The sequence below is a fragment of the Lygodium microphyllum genome, chromosome 13 (genome assembly GCF_053477565.2).
Source record: "Lygodium microphyllum isolate KBCC chromosome 13, Lygodium_microphyllum_v1.1.10, whole genome shotgun sequence".
Classification (NCBI taxonomy): domain Eukaryota; kingdom Viridiplantae; phylum Streptophyta; class Polypodiopsida; order Schizaeales; family Lygodiaceae; genus Lygodium; species Lygodium microphyllum.
Window position 1 is genome coordinate 131556589 of NC_141147.1, and position 27062 is coordinate 131583650.

A 27062-nucleotide genomic window follows, 5' to 3' on the forward strand; every position below is an offset into this window, starting at 1 on the left:
ATCATGCTCCTTTTCTTGAAAACTCCCTTTGCTATGCTTAAGGGCATATGTGCATGTGCGCACACACCCACACACATTCTATATATTATTTTGATTGTGGCTTAAGGAGGTCCCAAACCTCTAGAGAACCTCCTGAGCCTGCCTATAGCTATCTTCCAAACCAAGTTTGAATCTCAAAATATTGCTTTTTCAGTGAGTCACCTCCCCCCCCTCTCTCTCTCTCTCTCTCTCTCTCTCTCTCTCTCTCTCTCTCTCTCTCTCTCTCTCTCTCTCTCTCTCTCTCTCTCTCTCTCTCTCTCTCTCTCTCTCTCTCTCTCTCTCTCTCTGGCTTGTGGCTTGGGCAGCTGCTGCCAGCGAAGTGGGCAGAGGTGTGGTGCATGCGGAAGATTGAGGGCCTATTGCAGGCATGGACATAAGGCGGCTTTGATGTGGGTAGGTATGTGAGAGATGCATGTAGCAGGCTATAGAAATAGCGGGAGCTTGGGCAACAATAGACATAGCCAACATGCCAGCTGATGAGCGAGGCGAGGGGTTGGACACATGGTGCCGCTCAGGCAAGCTCTCTCTCTCTCTCTCTCTCTCTCTCTCTCTCTCTCTCTCTCTCTCTCTCTCTCTCTCTCTCTCTCTCTCTCTCTCTCTCTCTCTCTCTCTCTCTCTCTCTTTGTGTATTTCTCTCCATTCGCTATTACAATAGCAAGACGCCAGAGTTCGAGCAGTGGGCACTTGGGTAGTAGGCAAGGAAGGCCAGAGTTGGGGGTGATAGCTCTCTCTCTATACACACACACACCGTGGGGGGCATTAAAGCCACCTCGACCCCCCATGCATGCATGCAATTCAAATCTTTTCTTTCATGCAATTCAAATTGGAGGCTCGGGAGAAAAATGGAGGTTTGGGAAATAACCGAACCTCCAGCCAGGATAATAAGTAAGAAAGATGTATTTTTGAAATTTAGCGATGCAATCTGTCAAATGAGGGACTGCCATGCGGAATGGTCACTGCAACCCCTGTTACCTTCAACCATGAACACAGAAATTCCCCCGGTTAGGGGAGGGCATGGTAGGACTACGTAGGGGTTGCCACATTAAAAAAACACATACTATGATTACCTTTTTACAAATGTAGTTATATGACGTTTTGAATTACCTTTTTGAGAGAATGGTACCTCATGTGTGAGGTGCATCATGTAGGTAGAGGTCAATCCTCAATTCTAGTTGTTGTCCCAAGCCCCCCCCCCCTGCAAACCACTGAGAGAGAGAGAGAGAGAGAGAGAGAGAGAGAGAGAGAGAGAGAGAGAGAGAGAGAGAGAGAGAGAGAGAGAGAGAGAGATACTAGCATTTCTTGCACGCTTGGAATGCTAGATTGCTTCGCGGTACATCATGTTTGTGGTACCCACACTTAGCCTTTTCTGCGACAGCCTCTAGTGTTTTGCCATGTTTATGGTGTGCCCACACTTTGCAGGTGTTGCTTTTACTAAAGCCTCTACACACTTTGCACTTTTGGTTGTGATTGAGGAGCGAACGATTGAGGCGATTGGTGGAAGAGCTTCAGGAGCGAGCGATTCAGCTTCAGGAGAAGGTTCTCTCTCCTTCTCTCTCTTCTCCTCTCACTGCCTCTGTGAGCCCCCCCTTGCCAAGTTGCTACCCCCCCACCCTCCGATAGTCGCTCCCCCTCTCCTCTTCCCTTCGCCCCCATCCGCCTGCCCTCCCGCCTCCACCCCCATCCGCTTGCCCTCTCGCCCTCTCTCTCTCTCTCTCTCTCTCTCTCTCTCTCTCTCTCTCTCTCTCTCTCTCTCTCTCTCCTCCCCCCATCCGCCTGCCCTCCCGCCCTCTCTCCTCCGCCCCATCCGCCTGCCCTCTCGCCTTCGCCCCCATCCGCTCCGCCCACCCCCCCCCCCCGCGCCTACCGAAATCCGCCCCCTGCACGAAATCATCAATTAAAACATTAATATTAGTGTTAAGTTAATGTTAAGTTAATCAATTAATGTTAAGTCAATTAAGTTAATAACGTTAAAATTAGTGTTAATAATAATGTTAATGTTAATGTTATTAGTGTTATTAAAGTTAATATTAGTGTTATTAATAGTTATAGTTATTATTAGTGTTATTATAGTTATAGTTATTGATATTATTATGATGTTATTAGTTTTTTGTTTATTATTGTTTAGATTAGATATTTTTAGTTTATATCTAAAAATAATATCTAATTAGTTAGTTTATTATTGTTGTTTTTGGTATTATTTTATTTAGAGTTAGATATATTAGATTATATGATTATGATTATTAGTTAGTTTATTATTGTTATTTTTGGTATTATTTTATTTAGAGTTAGATATATATTATATGATTATGATATTATGATATGATTTTATTATTATTATATGATTATGATTATGATATGATGATATGATGATGCTATTTTATTTAGATATTATTAGTTTTTTAGTTTATTGTTGGTTTATAGTTTATAGTTATATAATAATAATAATAATAATTATTATTATTGTTGTTGTTGTTGTTGTTGTTGTTAATTAGTTAAGTTATTGTTATTATTGTCAGGTTATTATTATTGTTGATTGTTAATGTTAAATAAATTATTAAGTTGTTATTATTATTATTATTATTATTGATGTTAAATAAATTATTAAGTTATTGTTATTATTGTTAAGTGAATGTTAATTAATATGAATGTTAATGTTAATAATAATAATTAATGTTAATGTGAATGTTAAATGTTAAATATTTGATTAATGTGAATGTGAATGTGAAATGAAATTGTGAATGTTGATGTGAATGTTAAATAGTGAATGTGAATGTTAGTTTATAGTTTATTTTATTGTTGTGGTATTATTTTATTTAGAGTTAGATATTATTATTATTTTATTATTATTATTATTATTTTAGTTATGTTAATAGTTAATAGTTAGTAGTTAATGTTATAGCTAATAGTTATTAGTTATTAGTTATAATTATAATTTATTAGTAATTATGTTATGTTATGATTATGATGATATGATTATGATGTTATTATTTATTATTATTTAGATATTATTAGTTTTTTAGTTTGTTGTTAGTTTAAAGATTATTTTATTATTGTGATATTATTTTATTTAGAGTTAGATATTGTTTTAGTTATTATTTTTATTATATTATTATTATATTTTATTGTTATATTAATAGTTATTAGTTAATGGTTATAATTTATTTGTAATTATGTTACGTTATGATTATGATGTTATTAGTTTATTATTTTTGTTTTTGGTATTGTTTTATTTAGAGTTAGATATTGTTTTAGTTATTATTATTATTATTATATTTTACTGTTATGTTAAAAGTTAATAGTTATTAGTTAATAGTTATAAATAGTTAATATAGCTAATAGTTATTTAGATTTAGATTTAGATTTAGATATTATTGTTTTATATTATTGTTGTTGTTGTATTGTTTATTATATTATTACTGTTGTTATATTGTTTATTACTAACAAATTGTGTTATTTTATTATTATTATATTGTGCTATATAGTTTTGCTAGTGGTTGTTATTTTATCATTGTTATTGTTAGTTTATTATTGTATTATTATTTTGATTAGTTTAGTTTATTATTATTATTTGAATTTGAATTTGAATATTTGAATGGATGTGAATGTGAATGTTAAATAGTTAGTGTTAATGTGGATGTGAATGTGAATGGGATGTTGATTAATGTGAATGTTAAATTGTTAATGTTAATGTGAATGTTAAATAGTTAATGTTAATGTGAATGTGAATGTGAATGGATGTTAAATAGTTAAATGTATTGTTTATTAGTTTATTGTTGTTTAGATAGATATCTTCTATATTTATAATAATGATAATGATTAATTAATAATTATAATATAATGATAATTAATAGTTAGTAGTTATAGTTTAATAGTTTAAGTTTATTATTATTGTTTTTTTATTTTATTTTTTATTATCTATATCTATTTATCATCATCATAATCATCATCATCATTGTTATTATTGATATTGATAATGTTGATGATGATGATGATAATGATGATTGATGTTGTATTATTTATTGGTTTATTGTTAGTTTATAGTTTATTTTATTGTTGTGGTATTATTTTATTTAGAGTTAGATATTGTTTTAGTTATTATTATTATATTATTGTTGTATTGTTTATTATTTGTTATTATTATTGTTGTTATTACCAACAAATTGTGTTGTTATTATTATTATTATTATTATTATTATATAGCCATATAGTTTTGTTAATGGTTGTTATTTTAACTTTGTTATTGTTAGTTATTATATTATATTATATTTCATTTATTTTTATTGTTAATTTATTGTGGTATTGTTATTGTTATTTTAATTATTGGTTTAGTTTATTATTATTTTATTTATTAGTATAAATATATATAAAAACTAATAATAATAATATAAAATAATTAGTTATAGTTGTGGTGAGTAATGATTTAGTTGTAGTTATAGTTGTATAAAATGGAAATTAATAGTTAATCGTTACTTAGTCTTATTGTTTTATTATTTTAATTAGTATAGTTGGTTGTTTGTTATTATTATTATTACTAGCGTTCCTGGCGCGCTTCACTTCTCTATCGCATAGTGGATAATGCTATCACAAAAACATCACTTGCTTTACTCTCCTCTACTCACAACCCCTCTATCTCTCATCCCATTTACACCTCCCCCCTCTGTATCCGTTATTGACATTAAATATAGATATAGAAGATATAGAAGATTAGATTAGATAGATATAGGTACAGATATAGATATAAGTATAACTATCCTTCAGAACTCATTGCGATTTGTGGGGTTGGTATGGATGTAGTAACCCTTCATGGCATTAGAAATCCGTTATTGACGTTTTTAAACTTAGGAGATTGTTTAGTGTGTGAATTATAGTTTTATTGGTAGGGGTGGGGAATGTTGCATTGTCCTGGGGCATGATTTTCTAAGAAAGGATTTTGTGTGGTGTGCACCATGCAATGTTAAGTGCACCACCTAAAATACCAACTCACTAGTCATTGTGGCATTGGCTTTGATCCTTGGCTGGATACATCCATTGTGACAAAAAGCCTAATCTCTCAACTAGAAGCCATGAGAATTTGCTTTAAATAATCCAAATGCATCTTGAAGACCCACTTGAGTCTTATGTGTGGGATAAACAAATTGAAACCTCACTCTAGATGCTACTTACTATAGCAAATTCTATTGTAGTCAATCATATGGTTTAATGCACGTATGTTCAAATTTAATGCATTGGAAGTTAATCCAATGTCATCTAGGATTTTTCACAGTTTCTAATTTGTAAAATAAGATAAGAATAGTTGATATGCACCTTGATGTTGACGCATGTGTTTTGCGCAGCATGGAGGAAAAAAATGTGTCTGTAGCAAATGTTGTGCAGTGCGCTCCCAGTGTGCAAATGAATGTGTGCAAAGGAAAAGAGGTTATAAGGAAGAAGGCAGTTCGTCGTGCACTCAGGCATGTTGGAGGATATGAAAGTTTTGTTAGTTTTTTGAGAGTCATTCATCGCTTGGATAGGCTTGAGAAGCAAGTAAAGGCACTCTTTCGACGTCAAAGGGCTTCAGTTTCTCTTGGTGAGAGCCTTGATAGCTGTCTACAAAGGATTGAGAGAATTTTGGAGGAGAAATACGAAGGAAACCTTTGTGATGGGGTGAGGATACAGGATGAGTTGGAAGAAATCAAGGGTTACATAGGGGAGATATATGAACATGTCCGAAAGTATTGGCCACGTATTGGATCCTTGGATAATCATGATGAGAAGATGAAAGATCTTATTGACAGTGCTGGTCGTATAGAGGATGGCGTATGTGAGTTAATTGCTCACAAGAATAAAAATGTTTTCCTTGATGCGCAACTTACTTCTTTGAAAGTTTCCCTTAATAGGTTTTCGACAATGTTAACCCAGATGAATCACCGTGTGGGGTCATTCCCTTTCACTCGAGAGCATTGCCCTTAATGTGCGATTTGCTTCTTTCAAAGTTTATCTAGATAGGTTTTTGGCAATGTTAACTTGGATGAGTCGTCGCTACATAAGCGCGTCCTTGAAAATCTCCATTTTGAAAAACATTGTCTATCTCTTTCAGATTGAAAATCGCCACATGCTTGATATATATAATCTTTGCAAGACTTTTTAAATGAGTTGTGTTTTATTCGATTGATGAAAATCTCCATTTTAAAAAGCATTGTCTATCTCTTTCAAATTATTAAGATTTTTTAATCTCATTTTAATAGTTTATATATTTTATATTTTCACCTTGGTATTCATTCATCTTTGACACATTCGAGCCTTTGGCAAGACTTATGTATGGATCTACACGAATGAACATCCATTAGTAGGGCTTGCACAAAGCGAGAGAGAGAGAGAGAGAGAGAGAGAGAGAGAGAGAGAGAGAGAGAGAGAGAGAGAGAGAGAGAGAGAGAGAGAGAGAGAGAGAGAGAGAGAGAGAGAGGAGAGGAGGTAAGGCATGGCTATATATTTGGTGAGTGTCATGTGCTCATGCATGATTATTTACACGTGTTTGTGCATGACTATTCTTTTGTCTTTGAGTCCAATACACTTTCGATTTGTGGTTTCCGGTTGGAAATGTGTTTGTCTTTAATGGCTTTGAGATTGAGATTTCTCTATTGGGACTCTTATACTCTATTGAAAGTTTCGTGTAGTCATCATGGAACAAAGCAAAGTTATGGATGATGTTCCAGACATAGTGCATTCGACTCCATTGAATGCAATTGATTTGGTTGAATCAAAGAAAATAGCCACAACATCATCTCTTCGACGCTTGCCTGCTTGGAGCCATTCACATGGGTATGGGAGATAGTTATTCTAATTTGTTGCAGCCAAAATGTAGAGTTCAATGGAGTGAATAAAGTTAATGTGCGAAAGATGAAAGAAGTGGCAAGGCAACAGGGAGGGTATGTTAGTAAATCCACAAGGACATCAATGATCCGAAGAAACACAAAGGCTGCTTCAAGTTCTTTGGAGTTTAAACGCCTCGAGACCAAGATGAATGAGTTGATGGAATTGCAGACGAGTTTATCCACACGTGTCGATCATGCACTTGCTATTTACTCTGCAAATTTGCATGAACAAGCCAAGGGTTTGTATGGTGTTGTGTGCGAGACAAAGCAAACCTAGAGTGTTCTTCAACAAGTCTCGAGTGGTTTGGGTGGTGAAGTGAGGGAACTTTCAGCAATTGTCTCTGATACAAGTAGGTTGATGAATTTATTGTTGAATAATATGTGGGCATCGTTTTGGGGGCTTGGAGATGACCATGAGCCTGTGATTTGCCGGAGGGGTTGTCGTCTACCGTTTTTGCAGTTCCAAATGAACGTTAATAGGTTCAATGCCTTGCTATAACAATTGAGTTGTCAGATGAACGGTCCCAATTGAGGAGGATTTGCTTGGCTGAGGCTTATGCTCTATTATCGTCTCGCTTATATCTTACTTGAAAGTGCTTGGACCAGTGTTTTTTTTTGTGATGATGTGTGCTTCCTTTTTGTGAAGCTTATATTATTATGATGTAACGATGTGATACCTCTTTCTTGAGGTTTGATCTCTCTCTGTCTCTCTCTTCAACATTTGAATGAAGGTTATGATCTATTGTTGTCTCGCTTATGAAGATATTGAAATTCTTGGGCCACTGCTTTTTTTGTGATTATGTGTGCTATCTTTTTTTGTAACGAGACTAAATTGAGTAAACTGTATTGGGTATCTACAGTATGGTGTGATGTCTCTTTCTTGACACTTGATATCATATCAAACAATGTGGAATCCTAAACTTTATTCAATTTTATGGTGTAATGCATGTGAGTAATATTTTCTAATTCTATGGTCTAATTGTAATATTCTCTCTGTCCCTCTCCCTCTCTCTCTCTTTCTCTTTCTCTCTCTCTCTCTCTCTCTCTCTCTCTCTCTCTCTCTCTCTCTCTCTCTCTCTCTCTCTCTCTCTCTCGTGTTTGGTTCAATTTATTGGGGGTGATGCATTCTTCTCTCTTTTAAAGAGTTTGTAAACATTGATCTATAGTTTATTTATAGATATAATTATTATGTCTTGCAATGTAGTACGTATCAAAGAGTAATATTCTCTATAAAATACGTTTCAATGTCTAGGTACTTGCTATGGATTGGAATAAGATTGTGTATTCTTTCTCTTTTCAAGAGTTTGTAAATATTAAATACATTTATATTTTTAAGTATATATATATTGCATCTTTCTTGAGGTTTGATCCATAGAAATACTTATTGTGTCTTGCAATGTACAGAGAAAAGTTCATTGATTTAAGAATCCTAACATTTTATAGTTTATTGTGCATTCATGTTGAAGAGTGATGTTTGGGTTTGAGTTATAGGTTGGGGGATCACACACCGGTTGGATATAGTTTTTTTTTAAATCTTTGGGTTAGATATATCTAATTGTATATAATATATAAAAATATATGATGATTCTAATTTTGACTGCTATTGTTCCTTGCACGTAGGAGGATTGTGCTGATTTAAATTGTCATACTATTTTTCGATTATGTGATTTTAGATTGATTCTACTTTTAAGTCTTTTTGGAAATACTAATCCCAATCAAGTCTCTGCTTGAAAGAATGCATGTTTTCTCTTGATGTGCAGGCTTTGTGAGAATCCAAACAATATGGGATTAAATAATCAGAGAACTAGCAGGGATTATGTGTTGCGTATTCATAGGCATAGACTTAACTCTACACGATATAGACAACGACAGATTGCTAGGCTTAGGGCTCAAATGGCAAGACATGACCGGAGGGGGTATAAAGAGATGTGTTCTACTATAGTTGAGTGCCGGAACGTTTTGCAAGGAGGGGCTCTAAATCATGATAGCTTGATTCGTGAGGGACTTCACAGTTTAGTTGAGTAGCAGTTTGCTAATGATTATAATTGTGATGCTGAAAATCACCAAAACCTAGGAGATGCTGTGATTAATGAGTCACGTGTCAATAATGCTCCAACCTTTAGTGCTCGAAATGGGGGTTTTTGCTCCATTTTACATGCTTTGCCTGCAATGGATATTCATCTTGCAATTACAATATTACTATTTCAAGACCCGATTATGCATTCCATGGGGAGTCTTTCTGAGATGTGTGAGCGATGTTTGGCTAAATTGTGGAGATGTGAGGCTCAAGTGCAGGGGTCAGTTTTGTTTGGTAAACATTGTCGTCGAAATGGAAAAGTAATGTTACCACTGTTGCAATATCCACCACAACTATTGCATGATTAGTTGCATGGTATGCATCCTAAAAGCAGAGTATTTAAAATTAATATATGAGCATAATAGTGCTCCTGCATTTGTGTCGCTTGGTGCCAATGTTGATGAGCTTTTGTCTGTTGTGGGAAATTCTTATACCTTTAGAGTGCATGGCTCCATTTACTTCCAGTCTTTATTGGGGTGGTGTATTGTGGGTATACTCAGTGCTTTCGAGTGCATATGGGTGAAGCTGAGCAAGACAAGAGGTTTCGGCGATCTCACACTGATAGAATACCGAGGGGGTGGCCGGCATATGAATTTAAGGACCTCAGTTGTTTTGTGACGCTACATCAAGCTGTGACAATGCCTGCCAAGTGGTTTGCAAGTATTAAGCCAGGTATTGTTATTCCACTGTTAAGTGATCTTTGTCAATTATTGGATGTGTTCATGTTTATGTTGTGAGCTTTTAAAAATTTAGGTGCAAGAAAGAGAGGAAAGACTATCATGTCCCCTGTACCATCACTGGGACGAAGAGTGGCAATGGGACTTGCTTCTCCTGAGCATGCTGTGTTGGAGAATGGGATTTCTCCCAGTGATTCCTCAAAGAAAAGAAAGCTTCATTTTGGTTAGGCCTGATAGAAAGTTTCAACATCTTTGTAGCGTTTGGATGTAGATGTATCTATATCTATTTATCATAGGTGTAATCAAGAAGTGGTACTTCGTGGTTTGCTGATACTTGGATTTATGGTACAAAGTTTTCGGCTCTGGAGCAAGATTTGGTTTTGGACTTTGCTTCACCTATCTGTATTTGATGCTTGGATATGCTTACACTTTGTGGTTCATTTCAGCGTAGCAATGTTATTTCTGATTGTAACATCGAATGATCATGTAGAACTACTTCTAGCTATTGCACATAGCAGGTATTGTTGATTTAATGTTAAGTCCCCTGTACCATCAACAAGACGAAGAGTGGCGATCGGACTTGCTTCGCCTGGCCATGCTATATTGGAGAGTGGAAATACTATTATGTCCCCTGTACCATCAACAAGACGAAGAGTGGCAATCAGACTTGCTTCGCCTAGCCATGCTATATTGGAGAGTGGAAAATTTCCCAATTATTTCTCAAAGAAAAGAAAGCTTCGTTTTGGTTAGACCCTATGGGAACTGTAAATTTTTTTGTAACATTTAGATGTAGATGCATAGGCACAATCAAGGAGTGATACTTTGTGGTTTGTTGATACTTGAAATTGTAGTGCAAGGTTATTGGTAAAGTCTCTAGAAGAAACTTTGGTTTCGGGCTTTGCTTCACCTATGTGGGTTATTAATACTAAGAGTTTGCATGCAATGCTTGGACAAACTTAAATTTGTGGTGTGGCTCATATATCTTTTATTTGTGGTTCGTTTCATCGTAGGAATGCTATTTCTCATTGTAACATCCAAGGATACAAGTTGTTTCTAATTGTTGTGCAGAGCAAGTATAGATACAAGTCTATAAGTTTGGTGCATGGTCATTGCATGTATATATGAGTATATGTACTCTTTGATGCAAATGCATATTTGACCTTTTATACATGAGAGAGAGAGAGAGAGAGAGAGAGAGAGAGAGAGATTGAGTGAGTGAGTGTGGATACAGAGGGGGGAGGTGTAAATGAGATGAGAAATAGTGAGGTTGTGAGTAGAGGAGAGTAAAGCATGTGATGTTTTTGTGATAGCATTATCCACTATGCGATTCCCTCGCACCTCGCTTCACGGCATAGCGCTCCTTGCGCGCAAAGCGCGCCAAGAATGCTAGTAGCTATTACTCAAAATGAGCTACTTTAAATGTTATTGCTTACCAGAACGCATATGCGGATCACTTCGACTTTTGCGACGATGCCTCCACTCTCTCACCCACAAGATCAAAGCCGTCCCTTCTCCCCTTTCTGTCCTCATCGCTGGGCACAGAAGAGTCGTTACGAACACTGACAACATCTCACGCCGCGAAGCTCTTGCGAATCGCGTGCCGCCTCCCCTTGCACGAGATCATAAAGGCCCACTTAATTCCAATAAACGAGGGGTAAAATTTGTCACGCGGGAGCCTCCAGAGTCCAGAGCCAATATTAATCTCCAAACAAGATCTTTGAGAGATACTCGGGTACGAATGCAAGCTCCTGTGCTCAAGCCCGGCCAGTTCATACAAGGTGCACGGACGACATCCCATTGCTGCCATAAACCCTCCTTTCTAGCTGAAGCTCGAGCTGTATCTAGTCGAACCGGAGTGGATTGCAACAATTTAGGAAATCCCCCTTTGAAAGACCATGCCAATCTAGTAATGAAAACACGAAGCTTCACAAACATCAGACAAGAGGGAAATACCGTTGAAGGAGGCGGGGGAGAAGCAGAAGAAGCAGCAGCTCAATCCATGAGTGTTGCAGCAATGGATGTAGCAGAGCAGTTATGTGACAGTACAGAGCATAACTACAAAGGCTGCAGAGCATGCCTCCCCGTTAATGGAATTTCACCAAAGACTATGGGATACACAGTCGAGAGTCTTGCTCTCAGTGAACCGGAGTTCAGACCAACATGGCAGTTTCTGCTGCAGCTTCCTCACAAGTACTTCTTCTTGCACATGGAAATCATCACAGGATTTTTATAGCGTTTGATTTGTAACATCGTTCATGTGTTTCTGGATGTTATCTGTCCATCGAATCTGAAATTCATACGTAGCATTTAAGCTGAACCATGATCCAATCCAAACTTCAAAGAACCTTTGGGTGGGTCATACACGTGGTCTTGTCCACCTCGTACTACATGAAATCATGCCATCAAAACTTTAATTTTAGAGGAGGTTTTGACCTACTTTTCCAGTTCAACTGCTCTCCGATGCATTTTTAGGATGCTAGATTTTTTTCAAATGGAGCATATGCCTTGGGTGTGATCAATTGTTTGTAGGAGACATTTGTCTTTTCTTTATAGTTAGGTCCAAGATGGAACTCCTTTGAGTCATGCTTTGTTAAGTCTAGCCTCCCACCATTGGACATGCAAGTATTATGGGAAGCACTACACAAGTGGTGCGATGCGGCTTCTTCAACATCTTTCCAAGAGGGGGGCCAAGTTGCCGCATGTAAGGCGAACCCTCAACACATTGCGAAGGAGTTTCTCGCCAACATGAGAGGGGATTCACTAGAGGAGGAGGAAGTGATGCATTGATAGTAGTACCCACACCTATGTCTACTCGTGGAGAAGCCTTAAATATAGGCGTATTGTCAATCGATGCGGGTGAGGCCTCCACCGTTGGTGGTGCCAACTCCACATTTGCTTCCGGCTCCAGCATTGGCAAAAGGTAAAGAATTGAGGCTCATGCGCCACCGGAGAGGTAATTCTCTCTCTCTTAAGCTCCTGGTCATATGCTTGGATTGGTTATCTTTCTTAGAGAAAGGCAATGACAAGCGGACATTGAGATTGTACGTACGGTGATTGAGTCTAATCTTGCATTTAATGTCCTAAAGTATGAGCAATGGAGAAAGATGGCGAGAACCATCGCCAATGTGGGCCCATGTGAAGGATGGAGTGGCGTTACATACAATGACATGAGAATGAAGAAGATCGATGAAGAGAAAGCAATCTTCTTCAACTCGCTTTGCTTATATGTGGTTGCTATTGGAGCGCCTTTATGAGGTGCGGTCTGCTCTATGCAAGACGGTGGTGTCCACTCTATGGAATGAGTGGGATAAGCATGAGAGAGAAGGTGAAAGTTATGCAACGCTTGTGCCTTGATGAGCAGTTCTAGCAAAGAGTTCGTGGGATCATGATCGCCGTGACTCCCTTTTATAGGGTGTTACGTATGAGTGATTGCGAGGGATTTACCATGGGCCTTCTTGTTCACTTCTTTAGAGCAACGTTGGTGGAGGCACGGACTTGCATGGTGATCACGGAGTTATAATGTGTACGCATCATTGGCATAGCAAAGAAGAGATGAGCATGGATGCATAAGCCCATCCATGGATTTGCAGCACTATTATATCCAATCTACAAGTCTCTAGCAGTCATGGATGATAGAGAGCTCTATTCTGACTAGCTTATATATCTCACTCGTATGGTCCTCGTGGATGACCACAACACAATTCTAGAGGAGCTTGGATGCTATGTGGATCAGAGAGAGTATATGGCTTTTGCTTCTTCCACTTGTTGGAGAAGAGAGTTACTTGTGAAGCCTCTCTTTTGGCGCCAGAATCTTAGATATGCAATGCGGACTCTTTCGCCCTGTTAAGAAATACCCTAATACAGAAACATAAACAGAAACTATACGACAAAGCACGGACTGATAAAAGAATACAATTAGGGTTAGGATAACTCAGAGACAATGAATATAATGAATAAATGAAGTGATATAACTACTAAATAATACAATGCTCATGCAGCAAATATACTATGCAGTGAATGAATACTGAATCTCAAACTCTTGTATCTCAAGAACTGCAGTGAGGAGAGAGAAAGACTAAAAACGTAGGCAAGACAGCCTGCAGGAGAGAGAAAGACTAAAAACGCAGGCAGGACAGCTTGTAGGAGAGAGAAAGACAAAAAACGTGGGCAGTAGGTGAGAGAAAGACTAAAAACGCAGGCAGGACAGCCTACGGGAGAGAGAAAGACTGAAAACGTAGGCAGTAGGATTATGATGACGTGGTAGGTTGTACGGCAGCAGGTATGCACAGGAACAGCAATCGCCTGACTGAAATCAGCTCTAAACTATGTGAAGAGGGTTGGAAATCAGGTGCCAACTGATGGAGATAGCAATGGACAGCTTCGGCTAAGATGTCTTCCGTGAACGGGGTGTGGGCAGTAAGCTGAAACATCTGAAATCTGCAAAAACGAGATTAAGGGAAGAGTGGAGGGCTGGTTGCCAATTTATAGAAAATTAGGGTTCTAGATCCTCTCCCACTTAACTCTCTCGATCCACTCCCCATTTTAGGGTTTTGCTGGTGTTGAGCTAAAATATGCGTTACTTGCTGATTAGCCTCTTAAACAGTCCCAAAACACACTAAAAATGCTATTTTAAAGTAAAACCCTAAAACAAGGAGTGGTTTGAGAGAGTTCAATGCAAACCCTAAAATGGGGAGCGGTTCAAGAGAGTTTAGTGGAAACCCTAATTTTTGGGGCGCCCTTCCACATCTATAAATAGACAGGCTGCCCCCATTCAGCAATCATCCTTGTTTGTAGGTTATACCAACCCACATACCCTCTGCTGCTGTTGGTGCCCAGTTTCTAGCTTGCAGCCCGCCTCCATCTGCTGTCCAGCTATCGTCGACTGCAGTCACATTATCTTTAGCCTGTCCATTGTTGTAGGCGATAGCTCTCAGTTACTGGTGATTGCTCCAGACTGTCCCAGATTGCTGTTCAGCCTGTTGTCCATCATTTCTAGGGTCAGCTAGCTTGCGTTTTCAGCATTGCAAGCCCTAACACTCTCAGACACTGTTTCAGCCTGTTGGTTACAGCAAACTGTGCACAGTTTTCAGCCTCCGATCGGTGGTACACTGTTACGTTTACCAGTTTCCAGCCTCCAGACTGCTGCGTTTTGGTGACTAGCCTGTTGCCATTCACTATTCAGCACTCTTACACTCCGACTGGTGGTCACAAACTTGGGATCCATCTTCAGTGGACGTCACACTCCGACATTGCTCTGCCCTTGAGCACATTGTACACTCTTACATTCATTTACAGCATTCGTTCACTTCAGAGTTGTGTTTTCTCTCTCCCTTCTTCTATTTGTGTTTGAGTTTCTTTGTTTGAGTTTTGAGTTTTGTGTTTAGGGTTTGAGTTTTTGAGTTTTGCGTTTAGGGTTTGAGTTTTGCCCTTTGTGTCTGTGTCTGTCTCTTTGTGTTTCTGTCATGGTCATACACTGTGTGTCCTCAGTGCAAACCCTAGCAGTTTCCTTCACATGGTATTAGAGCCGCAATCGGCCACCGGTTAAGGATGTTTACCGAAGTGCTAACAGCCTCGACCTAAAGGCGCTCAGAAAGCTCTACCGAGAATAGCATAGAGCGTGCCATTTCCATGACTGTCCGGTTTCTACGCTCGACAACCCCATTGTGAGAAGGGGAGTTGGTAGAGGTGAGCTGGCGAGAAATGCCATGCTGTTGTAGAAACTCGGAGACCTCGTGGAAGATAAACTCACCACCACTATCACTCCTCATGCAACCGACATGACGACCAGTCTAGTCATGAACCAGTAGCACCCAAGTAGAAAAGTATGTGAAAGCATCGGATTTATGCTTGAGGAAGTATACCCACAAGTATCTAGAATGATCATCCACTATCAAAAAGAAGTACAGTGCGCCATTTAAGGCAGCAGTGGATGTCAGCCACAAAGATCAACATGAATCAATCTAAGAGGCGCCTTAGCTCTGTGAGAGGACTACTGAGGAAATGGGGTACGGTGCTGCTTTCCGAGCTGACAAGCTTTACAAACATCTCGAGCGAGCTTCAGGTGTGGAAGGCCCTCAACCAGCTCACGCGTGACAACTCATAAAGTGAGTCATAACCAAGATAATGCTAAAGATACTCATTGTTCGTAGGCTCCCGAGAGATGGCTAAGGCCTAGAAGCTATGGAACACAGAGTCCTCGATCGTCGGCTCGGTCAGAAAGTGTCATGTGGTATAGGCCATTAGGCTGTGCCTCACTGCGAGCAATCACTAAACCAGTCAGAGAGTCAATGTCACAAGACTGTGATAACTATTACCTTTTTGTTGATTTCTTTATTATATATTTTATTTGGTTTTTCTTTTTGGAAGGATCCCTCTTGAAATCTAAACGCCTGAGTTGCATGGCCAGTTTGTGAAATGGACAGGAATGCCTAGTGAGTCAAGACTGGACAGTTAAGGTCCAGTATAAGTCTGGAAGAGACTGATGGCACTGTAGATTGACAAGCCTAGAAGAGACTTGTGAAAGTGTATACGGACAAGTGTGTTGAAGAATTAGCCTGGAAGAGACTAGTCCAAAGTGAAGATGGACAAATCTTCAAGAGATTAGTCCATGTGGGGTCATCAGTGGAAATTCACTTTCAGTTAAGCTACATTACAGATTTGGATATAGCCATAGTCTGCAAAGATGGTCAGAAGACTAGTGGGAATGCAATGGAAGCAACTCCTAAAATTTAGGGAGTTACCATTTTTGGACCCCAGAATTTGTTCGCGTCATTATCTTCATTTTTGTACGAGGATTAATCCTCTGGTCTGTACCGAGGTCAAATTTTGAACCGAGGATGGAGAATTTTAGACCGAAAGGTTTAAACAGGAAAATTGTTACATGTATGCCATGTGTCACAATTTGGGCATAAATTCCCAAAAGAGAGAGAGAGGGCAGCACAAAAACGAGTTTCAATGCATGGGGGGCTCATTTTTGTGTAAGGGAGATGGATTGCTGCAGATGGAGAGCTCTTGAGAGCTGGTCTACCTTGTCTATGATGCACAAGAGGCTGAGCTTGCTTCCTACTCTCTCTCTCTCTCCCTGACAGTATGGTTATGTTGTAGAATTAAGGGCCTTTCTTCTGATTTAGGTACAGCTGTGTGGAATATGCTGTTTTTGCATGAGGCAAGAGCCTCTTTTCTCCAGGAACACGAGCAGTTGTTTGCTGCCCATAAGCAGGAACAGGTGAGGGTGGTAACCTCACCAAGCAAGTGTCTGAAACAACATTAAATCAGTTCTGATTCTGGACTGTTCAGAGGTTATTTCAGAGCCCAATTGATGTCAGAATCAAGGGGCACTTGGCCCAGATGATGCAGGACAGTGCAGGGAACAATATGAGCTGAGAACAGGTCTCAGAACAGGTCTGAACCAGTAATTACAGTGGGCAGAACAATGCAGGGAACGGTATGTGTTGTAAACAGGTCTGAACCAGTAATTACAGCAGACTGAAATGGTCAATTCTGCACTCCAACCAGAAGTTTCAGACTTGGGCAGAGTTTTCCCTCTTGGTCAACTTGATTTGGGTCAGAAATTGTACTGTTATGCTGTCAAATTTCACCCAGAATAGGTAAAAGACAGCCCATTGTACTCTCTCTCTTTTTAAAAATAAAGAAATACCGCAAGGGGCGCCTAACTTAGGGGCCAACAGGGTGTCTGTGTGGCAACAGGAGCATTCTAGCTTCCCGTTTTTCTTCTTGATTCTGTCTTTAAGTTCAGGTAAAGTGGGTGACTGTTAATTGGGTGAAAGCATTTATATATTTTGGTTGTACACTACCGCCCTTCCCAGTGAACAGGCCGGTTTCAGTCAAGCATCTTGACTGTGGTCTCTATAAAGAAAACCGCTCACCCCAACCGGCAAAGCTATTGAACAAATAACAAGTTCATCCCAAGCCGAGGGACATAATATACATTGTCCAGCGTAGCTAGATCTGAACCCTTATCAGTGGCAAAAGCGACTCAACCTTGTGCTTGAATCTTGACCGAGGAGTTGTTTCCTATGCAGACCTGCCCGACTGCAAGGACTCGGGTACGGAAGATGTCCTTGATAGGAGTCATGTGATGCGTAGCTCCATTGTCCACAATCCAAACAGGAGCTAAAGTGCTTGGTTATGTCGAGTGGGTCTTTGTGGTAACCTCGTCGGGAGGCAATTCACAGATATGACGAGACTCGCATCTGATGTCTCTATGGAGACGATGTGGGCCTCTGTGGACCAATCAGACAAGTCCTCTGGAGTTGAGAACGTTGTCGACTGAGATGGCTGTGCGGTGGCAGTGTGAGTCTGACCTTTAAACCGCCCCTTGCCATCACCCTCCCTCCCCTGCAGGGGGTTGCCTGACTGAGGGGCGGGGATCTGAGACTTAGGTTTTGGTGCTGTGCCTCTTATCTTTGATTGACACTCGTCGTCAAAATGGCCAGCCTTTTGACAATGTTGACAATATCTATTCTTTTTAGGTACATTTTGCCACCCAGGTTCGAGAGATTGGGATGTTCCTTGTGATTCCCCGGATTGATTTTATTTTTTGATTTTGATTTTTATTTTGAGTTTAAATGAAGGTTTGGTTTTGTTTTCCCTTCCCTTGTTGCCCTTTCTGAAAATGAGCAATAAGAGCCCCCTTTGAAGAGGAATTCATATGAAACTGATCGAAAAACCGTGCATAATGCAATAGCTGACACTAAAATTCATAGAATATAGGCATGGTAGGTTTTGAAATTATGCCTCCCACAAAATTGAAGTATTTCCTAGGGAGAGGCATTAAGCCCTGCATCAGCTCGACAATAGCGGAGACATTCCTAGCCTTCCATGAGCGGACAACCTCGTATGGAACAAGTGTGGGATTGGGTTGGGATTTCAACCCCTGCACAAGATCCCATAGGTTCTGGGAGTCTCATCAAGTTCGACGAAGTAGTAAAGTTTGACTCGTTAAAACGAGTCTTGTCATTAAATGCATGCTTGGTAGAAGACGAGCTAGAACCATGATGTGTCGAGTAGGTAGGGTAAGATGGATGTGGGGGATAAGATTGTGAAGGGTAAGATGGTAGAGGTGGATATGTCTGATAAGAAGAAGCAAGAGGGGGAAAAGATGGGTGGGCAGAAGTAGGTTGTTGTGAGTGTCCAATGAGTGCCGATTGAAGTGAAGGCACTGGAACATGAATGTTTCCATAAGGTGCCGGTATATGTGAAGGCACTGGGATACGGAAGCCCTATCCAAAGTGAGGCTGGGGCATAACAGTATGACTAGAAGGTCCACTAGGGAAAGCCATGGAGGCAAATTGTGGAGTCAACTGATCCACACTCGAGAGAGACTGGGTGGAATACCCAGGTTGCAATGATTCCGATATTGTGTGTGAAGTAGGTGGAACACCACCCAGCAGAGGTAAGGATGAGGTCCTAAAGGATGTGCCTATATTTCCATAACCCCCCGGTGTGATATGCAGTGCGACATAAGGTGTCTGAAATGGAAAAGTGAATGGTGTGAATGGAAGTGGAGAAACAACAGATAAATGTGGTGGGATGGGTGGGTTTTGAAAATGAGGTGTATGAGGTACAGATGCATTTTGTTTATTTTTATCATTTAATGATTGGAAATGAAAATGTAAAGATGATGATGCACCATGCAATGAAGAAAAAGGAATACCAAATTCATTCTGATTTTGTGAAGTAGACTGAAAAGTTGGCTTTTTCTTATAATCCCCACGACATGTGTTAATATATAAGAACTGGTCCTCAAGAGGACCTTTTCCGTAGTCAATAGACTGTACTCTTTCTTCCACGTGATCTTTACCAGAATATTGCAAAGCAGAAGAAGTAAAAGAAGAAGGCACAAAAGATGAATCTAACGTACCTTGCATTGGAGTAGATGGAAGCGGATGAAATAAAGGAACATACTCCGGGTCTTGTTTTCCAATAGGGGGACCCATCCTTGATGGAGGTCTCGACGGCCCTGCAACATCATCAGACTTACGCACAAAATCTGAAGAGAAATTCATGCATACCTTCATTTAGGAGATTTTCTTGAAGGGCAATCCTTTGATCGAGCTCCTCAATCTTCTTTCGTCTATAAGCTATGATCAGTTTATATTCTTCAGAGGTCAGCTTGTCTAGCTGTTCTTCCACGTAATCAGAAGTGTCATCCACCATGTCGAAACTTTGTGGAGCAAGCTGATTAGCCTACTCTTGCTCGGTTCTCGGCATAGTAGGTCTTGGAGACTGAATCGGTGTTGTTGTGTTTAAAGTCATTTGAACCTACTGTTGTTCTTGCCTCTTGTGTAGAGCTTTCAGATCAAAGGCCTAGGTTTCTTAGAGAGTACTAGGCATTGATACCATGTTAAGAAATACCCTAACACAGAAACATAAACAGAAAATATACGACAAAGCACAGATTGATAAAAGAATAGAGTTAGGGTTAGGGTAACTCAGAGACAATGAACACAGTGAATAAATGAAGCGATTTAACTACTGAATAATACGATGCTCATGCAGCAATCACTCTATGCAGCGAATGAATATTGAACCTCGAACTCCTGTATCTGAAGGATCAAGGCAGGGGTAATGAGCTGGAGAGTGTATCGTACTTCGAACATATCTCGAATTGCAGCAAGGCAGCCTCTGGATGTCAAACACCGGCAAATGCAGCAATGAGAAGTTGGATCTGATGCAGATAGCAGTGAAGAGAGAGAAAGACTAAAAATGCAGATAGTTCAGTCTGCAGGAGAGAGAAAGACAAAAAACGTAGGCAGTAGGTGAGAGAAAGATAAAAAACGCAGGCAAGACAGTCTACAGGAGAGAGAAAGACTGAAAACGTAGGCAGTAAGACTGTGATGATGTGGCAGGCTGTACTGCAGCAGGTCTGCACAGGAACAGCAGTCCCTTGACTGAAATCAGCTCCAAACTGCGTGAAGAGGGTTGGAAATCAGGGGCCAACTGATGGAGACAACAATTGACAGCTTCGGTTGAGATATCCTCCGTGAATAGGATGTGGGCAGCAAGCTGAAACACCTGAGATCTGCAAAAATGAGATTGAGAGAAGAGTGGAGGGTTGGCTACCAATTTATAGAAAATTAGGGTTCTAGATCCTCTCTCACTTAATCTCTCAATCCGCTCCCCATTTTAGGGTTTTGGCTAAAATAAGCCTAAAATAAGCATGTTTTGGGGCTGTTTAAGTGACTAAGTGCATTTCTTAGCACAACAAGCCCTTGGCCATGAGAGTCCTTGCTTAGGATTGCTCTTCGAGTACATGTAAGAGAAATTGGAGTGCCCATTCTCTTATTCACACAAAGATTCGCAATTGGCTTAGCTCATGACAGTTAGAGTGGCTAGTCTATTGCCATACTAACTTGTACATGATGAAGGCCATGATGACCATGGGCAGTCTAAAGCAAGTAAACACTTATCATTTTTGTTAAGTCAAGTTTAAATTTGTTGTTTTCATTGTTCAATTTCACACAAGTTAACAATTTAGTATTTATAATCTTATGTCAAGTTATGTGTACTGTGTAGGTGAATGTTGATACATTTAAGTTGACGGGCGATACTCTTCTGAGTGTACACTTGGAGGTTGATGTGGAGAAGATCTTTGCGGAACTCTATAGAGAGCTGATAGCACTCGTAGTTACTATGCTTGTAGGCAAGGAGTTCGAGTTCGAGTTGTAGCAGTTGCTAGCAAGGGCATAGTAATTTGGCGCCCTTCGAGATCAATGAGGGGTGGTTTGAGTGGTTTGCAGACATATGTGAGGCGGGGCGCTAGTAGCTCTCATCCCATGCTTGATGATGAGATTCCTCCCTTGCGTATAGTTACACAGCCATTGCCTAGGGAGCCGTTATTTGATGATGATGGTAATCTCATCAGTGAGGATGAGTATGAGAGTGTCTCATTATCCGATGTTGAGAAGTCATCTTCAGACTATCTTGATGAGCGCTCTGATGATGATGATGATTATGATGTATGGCGTATCATTGATGATTGAATCCAAATTGGCAGATTCCACTCCTAACTCTTGAGTCCTGACTCCTATGACAGTTGTGTGATCATTGATGTATACATAATATAGTATTATATATGATCACTGATCTTATTTTGTAATGGCATTGCTGTAGCCTATTTTCACTTTAAACATGTGTCTTATCGTTTATAGTTTTTAAAAAAATTAAGTTAATTTTTTTTCGTACTAATATTGTAATGTACCTTCTAAAATCATAAGATACCATTCAGTATTGTATTTTTTCGTACTGTACCATAGCGTATCTTTCGTACCTAACAACCACGCCCATGAGGGACATTGTCCAAGTGACACCTACTGCACGAGCATTCTTTTGTATGTAGCATACTATGCATCCCATTGTGCAAAGCACCAATGGATAGATTCTAAGTTGTTTCCATTCTTTGATACCACCACTATCCTTCTTCACATGATACTATCACATTTCCCTTGTCATCGATATCGTCGAGTGGATGGGTAAGCTTGTACTACATTGTGATGTGTTGGGTGTACCATCCCTACTCACGTCTTTTGGGTCACTATTTCTTAATTGGTTGCCGCCCATAACATTAACTTTCCATGAAAAAAAAAAGTTCAATGTAGATCCATCCACTTTGTAGGGCTTTGTAGGCTACTCTGCAGCTGAGGAGCACTCTTTATTTGATGCTCTGTTCTCTCTGGGGTGACCTTGGACTCCCTTGGTAAGATAACCATTGCCTTTATAGTCTTGGTAGGCCATTGGGCAACCTTAATGCACCCTTGGTCTGGTCCATTGGCTGCTTTGGGATGGGATGCCTTGGGATAAAGATAGCAAGCCTTTTCTTTTGTCTCAGTTTTGGGCCTGAGAGGGGGTGTTTAGCTGAAACATGTTTCTTATCTGATTAGTATCTTTAAACAGCCCCAAACATGCTTAATTAATGACAAACACAAATTTAGTGCGTGGTTTGAGAGAGTTTCATTGGTCTCCCAAAACCTTAATTTTGGGGCACCATTCAATACTTATAAATAGAGAGGCTGCCCACCATTCAATCTCATCCTTTGTGCATGTTTCTCACTCTACATGCAGATTTCAGCCATTTGCCACCTACCATCTGCTGTCCAACCATCACCGACTGCAACCCATCAATATCCAACCCCAGGTGGTGTGTTTTCAGATATCGCCTTGCTGTTTGAAGGTCTCCATTTGCGGCATCATCATAGCACTTGATCAGCCTGCGTTTTCAACATCTGGTGCCATGCAACAGGCTATTGCCATCTCTCCCACTGGGCGATTGTGGCAATACCTGCATGTTTGCTATCCAGTAGGCTATCTACATGAGCATACACCTCTAGTGTTGTCGCTTGATAGTTCTTTGCCTTGGGTAACCGGTTTTCAGCCTTCTCTATTGGTACGTGATTGTGTTGAGAGTCATCCCCTGCCACGTCAGCAGTGCCACGTGACAGTTTTGCCATGTGGGTGCAGTCAGACTGTCCGATTGCAGTCGGATGCACCTGGTTATTTCTGGTATTTTTCAGGCATTCTTTTTAGACTTTTTAAGGTTGAGTTTCTAGCAGATTTTTACACTTGTATATGATAGATTTCAGCCTACTGGTGAAGGAGCCAGCACTCGAGACTGACGGAGACGGAGGTCCTCAAGGCGGAGACATACACAGATATTCTCTCTACACTCATGTATAATTTTGTATCCTTATATAGCATTCTTCACTGCTGATTTTTTGTGTTTCACTGTCTCTTTCTCTCTTTTTCTCTCTCTCTCTTCTCTCTGTGTTCACTCTCTGTCACGATCATTCGCTTCCACATTGCTTCACTCTAACATGGTATCAGAGCATTGAAGGACCTAGGGTGGACCTATATGAAGAGGAGTTTTCAGTGCGACACAAGGCTGCGTTTTTAGTGTTTAAGTGCGAGCAAGTAGGCTGCACATTAGAACAAGGCTGAGGCGAGCGTGGGCGTGCGAGAAAAGAGAAGATATGCAGAAGCTGCTATTGTTTTTCTACTGTTAGAGAAGGAAGAAGGCTGTGTTTTTGGCCTTCAAGTGCAGATTTTACTTTTTCATCGCCTCTTGCGGTTGAAGAAGGTTCGTGATACGAAGACAAGAGCCCTAGCAGGCTGCATTTTCACATTCAGAGGGGGTTTCTTTTGCGTTTATGCAGGCATTGTAGGTGAAGATGTCTACAGGCTGATGTGGAGTTCCAAGTGATCATGGACCGGAAGGTGCCTCTCTTACCGGCTCTTCCATTAGATCAAAATCTCGATGGCAACTCTTTGTTGGAAAGAATTAGTTCCTATGGTCTTGGACCAAGAGGAACAATTGAAGGGACAGAATGCTTTCAAATTGGAGGCATTGCTTGGTTAAGCCTCTCAGAAGAAGGGGAAGGACCAAAAGAAGGAGGAGGACAACAAATCCAAGAAAGACAAATAGAAAGAATTGACATGCCATATTTGTGGTAAGACTGGCCATTGGAAGAAGGATTGCCTTGACAAGGATAAGAAGGATACAAGAAGAAAGACATGAAGGATTTTGGAGCGGTGGCTGCACCCTCATCAGTTGCTTTTCTTCACTTAGCGGTCATTGAGGACTCAACACTGAAGACTTTTGATGCTGCAATGATAGCTCCCCAGGCTAGAGAGTGGATCGTGGATAGTGGTGCCTCACGACACATGACTCCTTCGACAATTGGTGTTGCCCATTTGCGACCCTCCCGTGGGTAGATTCTCATAGGAGACAACTCTTTTGTGTCTATTGTTGCACGGAGTGACATGCAGCTAATTCCAAATGGACATGGTGGTACCCAAACTTCCGAGGTGTTGCATGTGCCAGGTTTAGGGTATCATTTGCTTTCGGTACATAAGATTTGTTCTCTTGGTCTCTTGGTGGAGCTTGATAGTGATATTGTTTGCGTTCTTGATCGTGGATCGAGGAAGGTTCTCTCTTCAGAGTATGAGGAGAATGGCATCTACAAATAGAAGTCTTCTTCCGCTCTTACCTCTCTTCTTACCGAGCTGTGGCATGCTCAGTTTGGCCACCTGAACTATGAGTATCTTCAGAAGGTGTTGCAAGGATCGCTTGTTTGAGGTTTGCCAGACATAGTGGTGAGCCAGCAGCCATGTGTCTCCTGCATTCGTGGGAAGCAGCATAGGGATGTGGTTCCCAACAAAGCTTCAAGGCGGTCTACTTCACCTATGGAGCTTGTATCTACAGATCTTTGTGGCCCGATGAGGAATGAGTCCTTGAAGGGGAGCTTGTACTTCATGTTGATCGTAGATGACTACAACAGGATGATATGGGCCTACTTCTTGATATTGAAGTTAGAGGCTTTCTCCCACTTCAAAGATTGGCTTCTTTTCGAGGAGAACTGATCGGGTCGGAGATTGAAGACCTTGCGATCAGACAAGGGTGGTGAATTTGTTTCTAATGAGTTTGTTCGTTTTTGTGCAGATAAAGGCATTCACTAGGAGTTTGCTAATATCAACACTCCTCTAGAGACTGGCATTTTGGAGCGGAAGAACCGAACTGTGATCGAGATGGCACTGTCAGAAGTGAAGCAGCGGTGAAAGCATAAACATGTGCTGAAATAAACTGCTGAAACACAAGACAAAAAGAAAAGAAAGAACACGATACAGATGAGAACTCAGATGTATGCACGGGAAATGGAATCCATATATCTGAACACGAGACAGTCGCATACAACAGTGAGTCACTGGCTGTGTGGGCACTGGCACTGGCTCCTCTCTCCATAGAGTCTGCAGATGGTGAAGATGAAGTGACTGACTGAGGAGGAGCCACTGAGTATAAATAGGCTGAAAAAGTGGGGAGCAATAATGCTGGTCGGACAGCATTTAATGCTGGCCGACTGGTGCATAAAATGCTCCACTGGCATAAAATGCCACACCAGAAAAATACCTAAAATACCTAATAAAAATGCCCAGCCCAGATCAAGCTCAGACTCACACATGAGCTGACAAATACTCTGCTAACACCCTCTCTCAGATCATGAGTGATCTGATACAATACAATAGTACAATGAAAAGGGATCAGAAACTATACAACATAGAACCACCAAGTAGAACCATGGATACCCAAGGAGTGGGTGATCAAGCCACCACCAAGGTGCCTCGGAGAGAACCTGATGTCGATGTCGATCGTACCAAACACCTGAAAATAGAGAAGATCATAGCATGTCTCTGTGTCCATCACCAATGTCTCGCAATAGCATACAATACCAGCCTGTCAAAAATGCCTCTGAACATAGGTGACCATGGAGTCCCTGCCTTTGGCCAGACTGCCAAAGTGTCCCCTCATGTGAGCTCCAGACGAAAGCCTCCCGCTCTCTGTCAGATAACCAGCTCATCATGAACCTGGATGTCAATCCCAGCTCCAGGATTTGATTCCGCCAGACTAAAGTCGATGCGTCATGAACGTCCCTCTCTGGAACCTGTGCACCTGTATAAAAATATAGATGAGGCGCGGCCGCCCCATCTGAACACCCGCTCACACTCCCTCTCTGGCACAAGAGAGTTGTGAGGGATGACCTCATCACCACCACTAGAAAGCAGCCGAGGAAGGGGCCACCAAGCCCTTCCCGCGATCCAAAGAAGAGGATCCCTTCTGCGCCTTGGACTTCACCTTGGTCGGAGGATCGGAGTCGGAGGCTGATGAAGGAGAGGACTCATCGGTAGAGCCAGCATCCCGCTTCGTCTTTTGCTCCTTCTTCCTGGAAGTCGCTAACTTCTTGCAGTCCTTCCGCAAATGTCCCTTCTTGCCACAGTGGTAACACTGGGCCTTCGACTTCTTCTTCCCGTCACCCCTCTCTGAAGCTACATAAGCCTCACCTCCATAATGTACCGGAAGCCGCCCCTGTAATCTCAAGGATGTCTCATGGTTGTCCTCATCAAAGTCTTTAGGAAGAGGAAAAGGACGGAGAGGTCGATGAGTAGCTCCACAGACTATGTACCATAACCGCTTCTGCACAAACCAAGCTTTCATGACAGCACTCCATGTGAGATAATTAGGTCCATATAACTTATCATTAGTGGAAGTGCACGGAGGAGCCATATGGAGAGGATAAGAAGAGAAGTAGAGAAGAGATGGAATTGAGAGAGGAAACACAGCCAAAACACAAGCACAGACTGTAGAAAATGAGAGTTCACATGCAATATAACCCAAAATTTGATCAATAGAAGACAAAATCTGCTGCAGAAAGTCAAAAAATCAGTCAAAAACTGCCAAAAACAGCAAAAACGGCCTGAAGTAATAGTCACCCAGCCACGAGAGATGCTGAATCAGCAAAACGCAGGCTGTAAACTGGAGAAAAACAGGAAGAAAACTGTCGCCAGCAGTTGCTGATGAAAAACGCAGGCAGCAGAGGGTGCGGAGGCAGCAGGCGATGGCAAAACTGC

General features: G+C 40.8%; 1 protein-coding gene across 1 annotated transcript in view; it reads left to right on the forward strand.

Annotated features, from left to right (window-relative positions):
• The first annotated feature begins 11049 nt into the window (after positions 1 to 11049).
• LOC148027221 (uncharacterized) overlaps positions 11050 to 27062 on the forward strand; it is a 52156-nt gene continuing 36143 nt past the window's right edge. The window contains exon 1 of the mRNA XM_087690405.1: positions 11050 to 11834. Coding sequence (XP_087546531.1) covers positions 11050 to 11834 — 785 coding nt within the window. The remainder of the gene's footprint in view (positions 11835 to 27062) is intronic.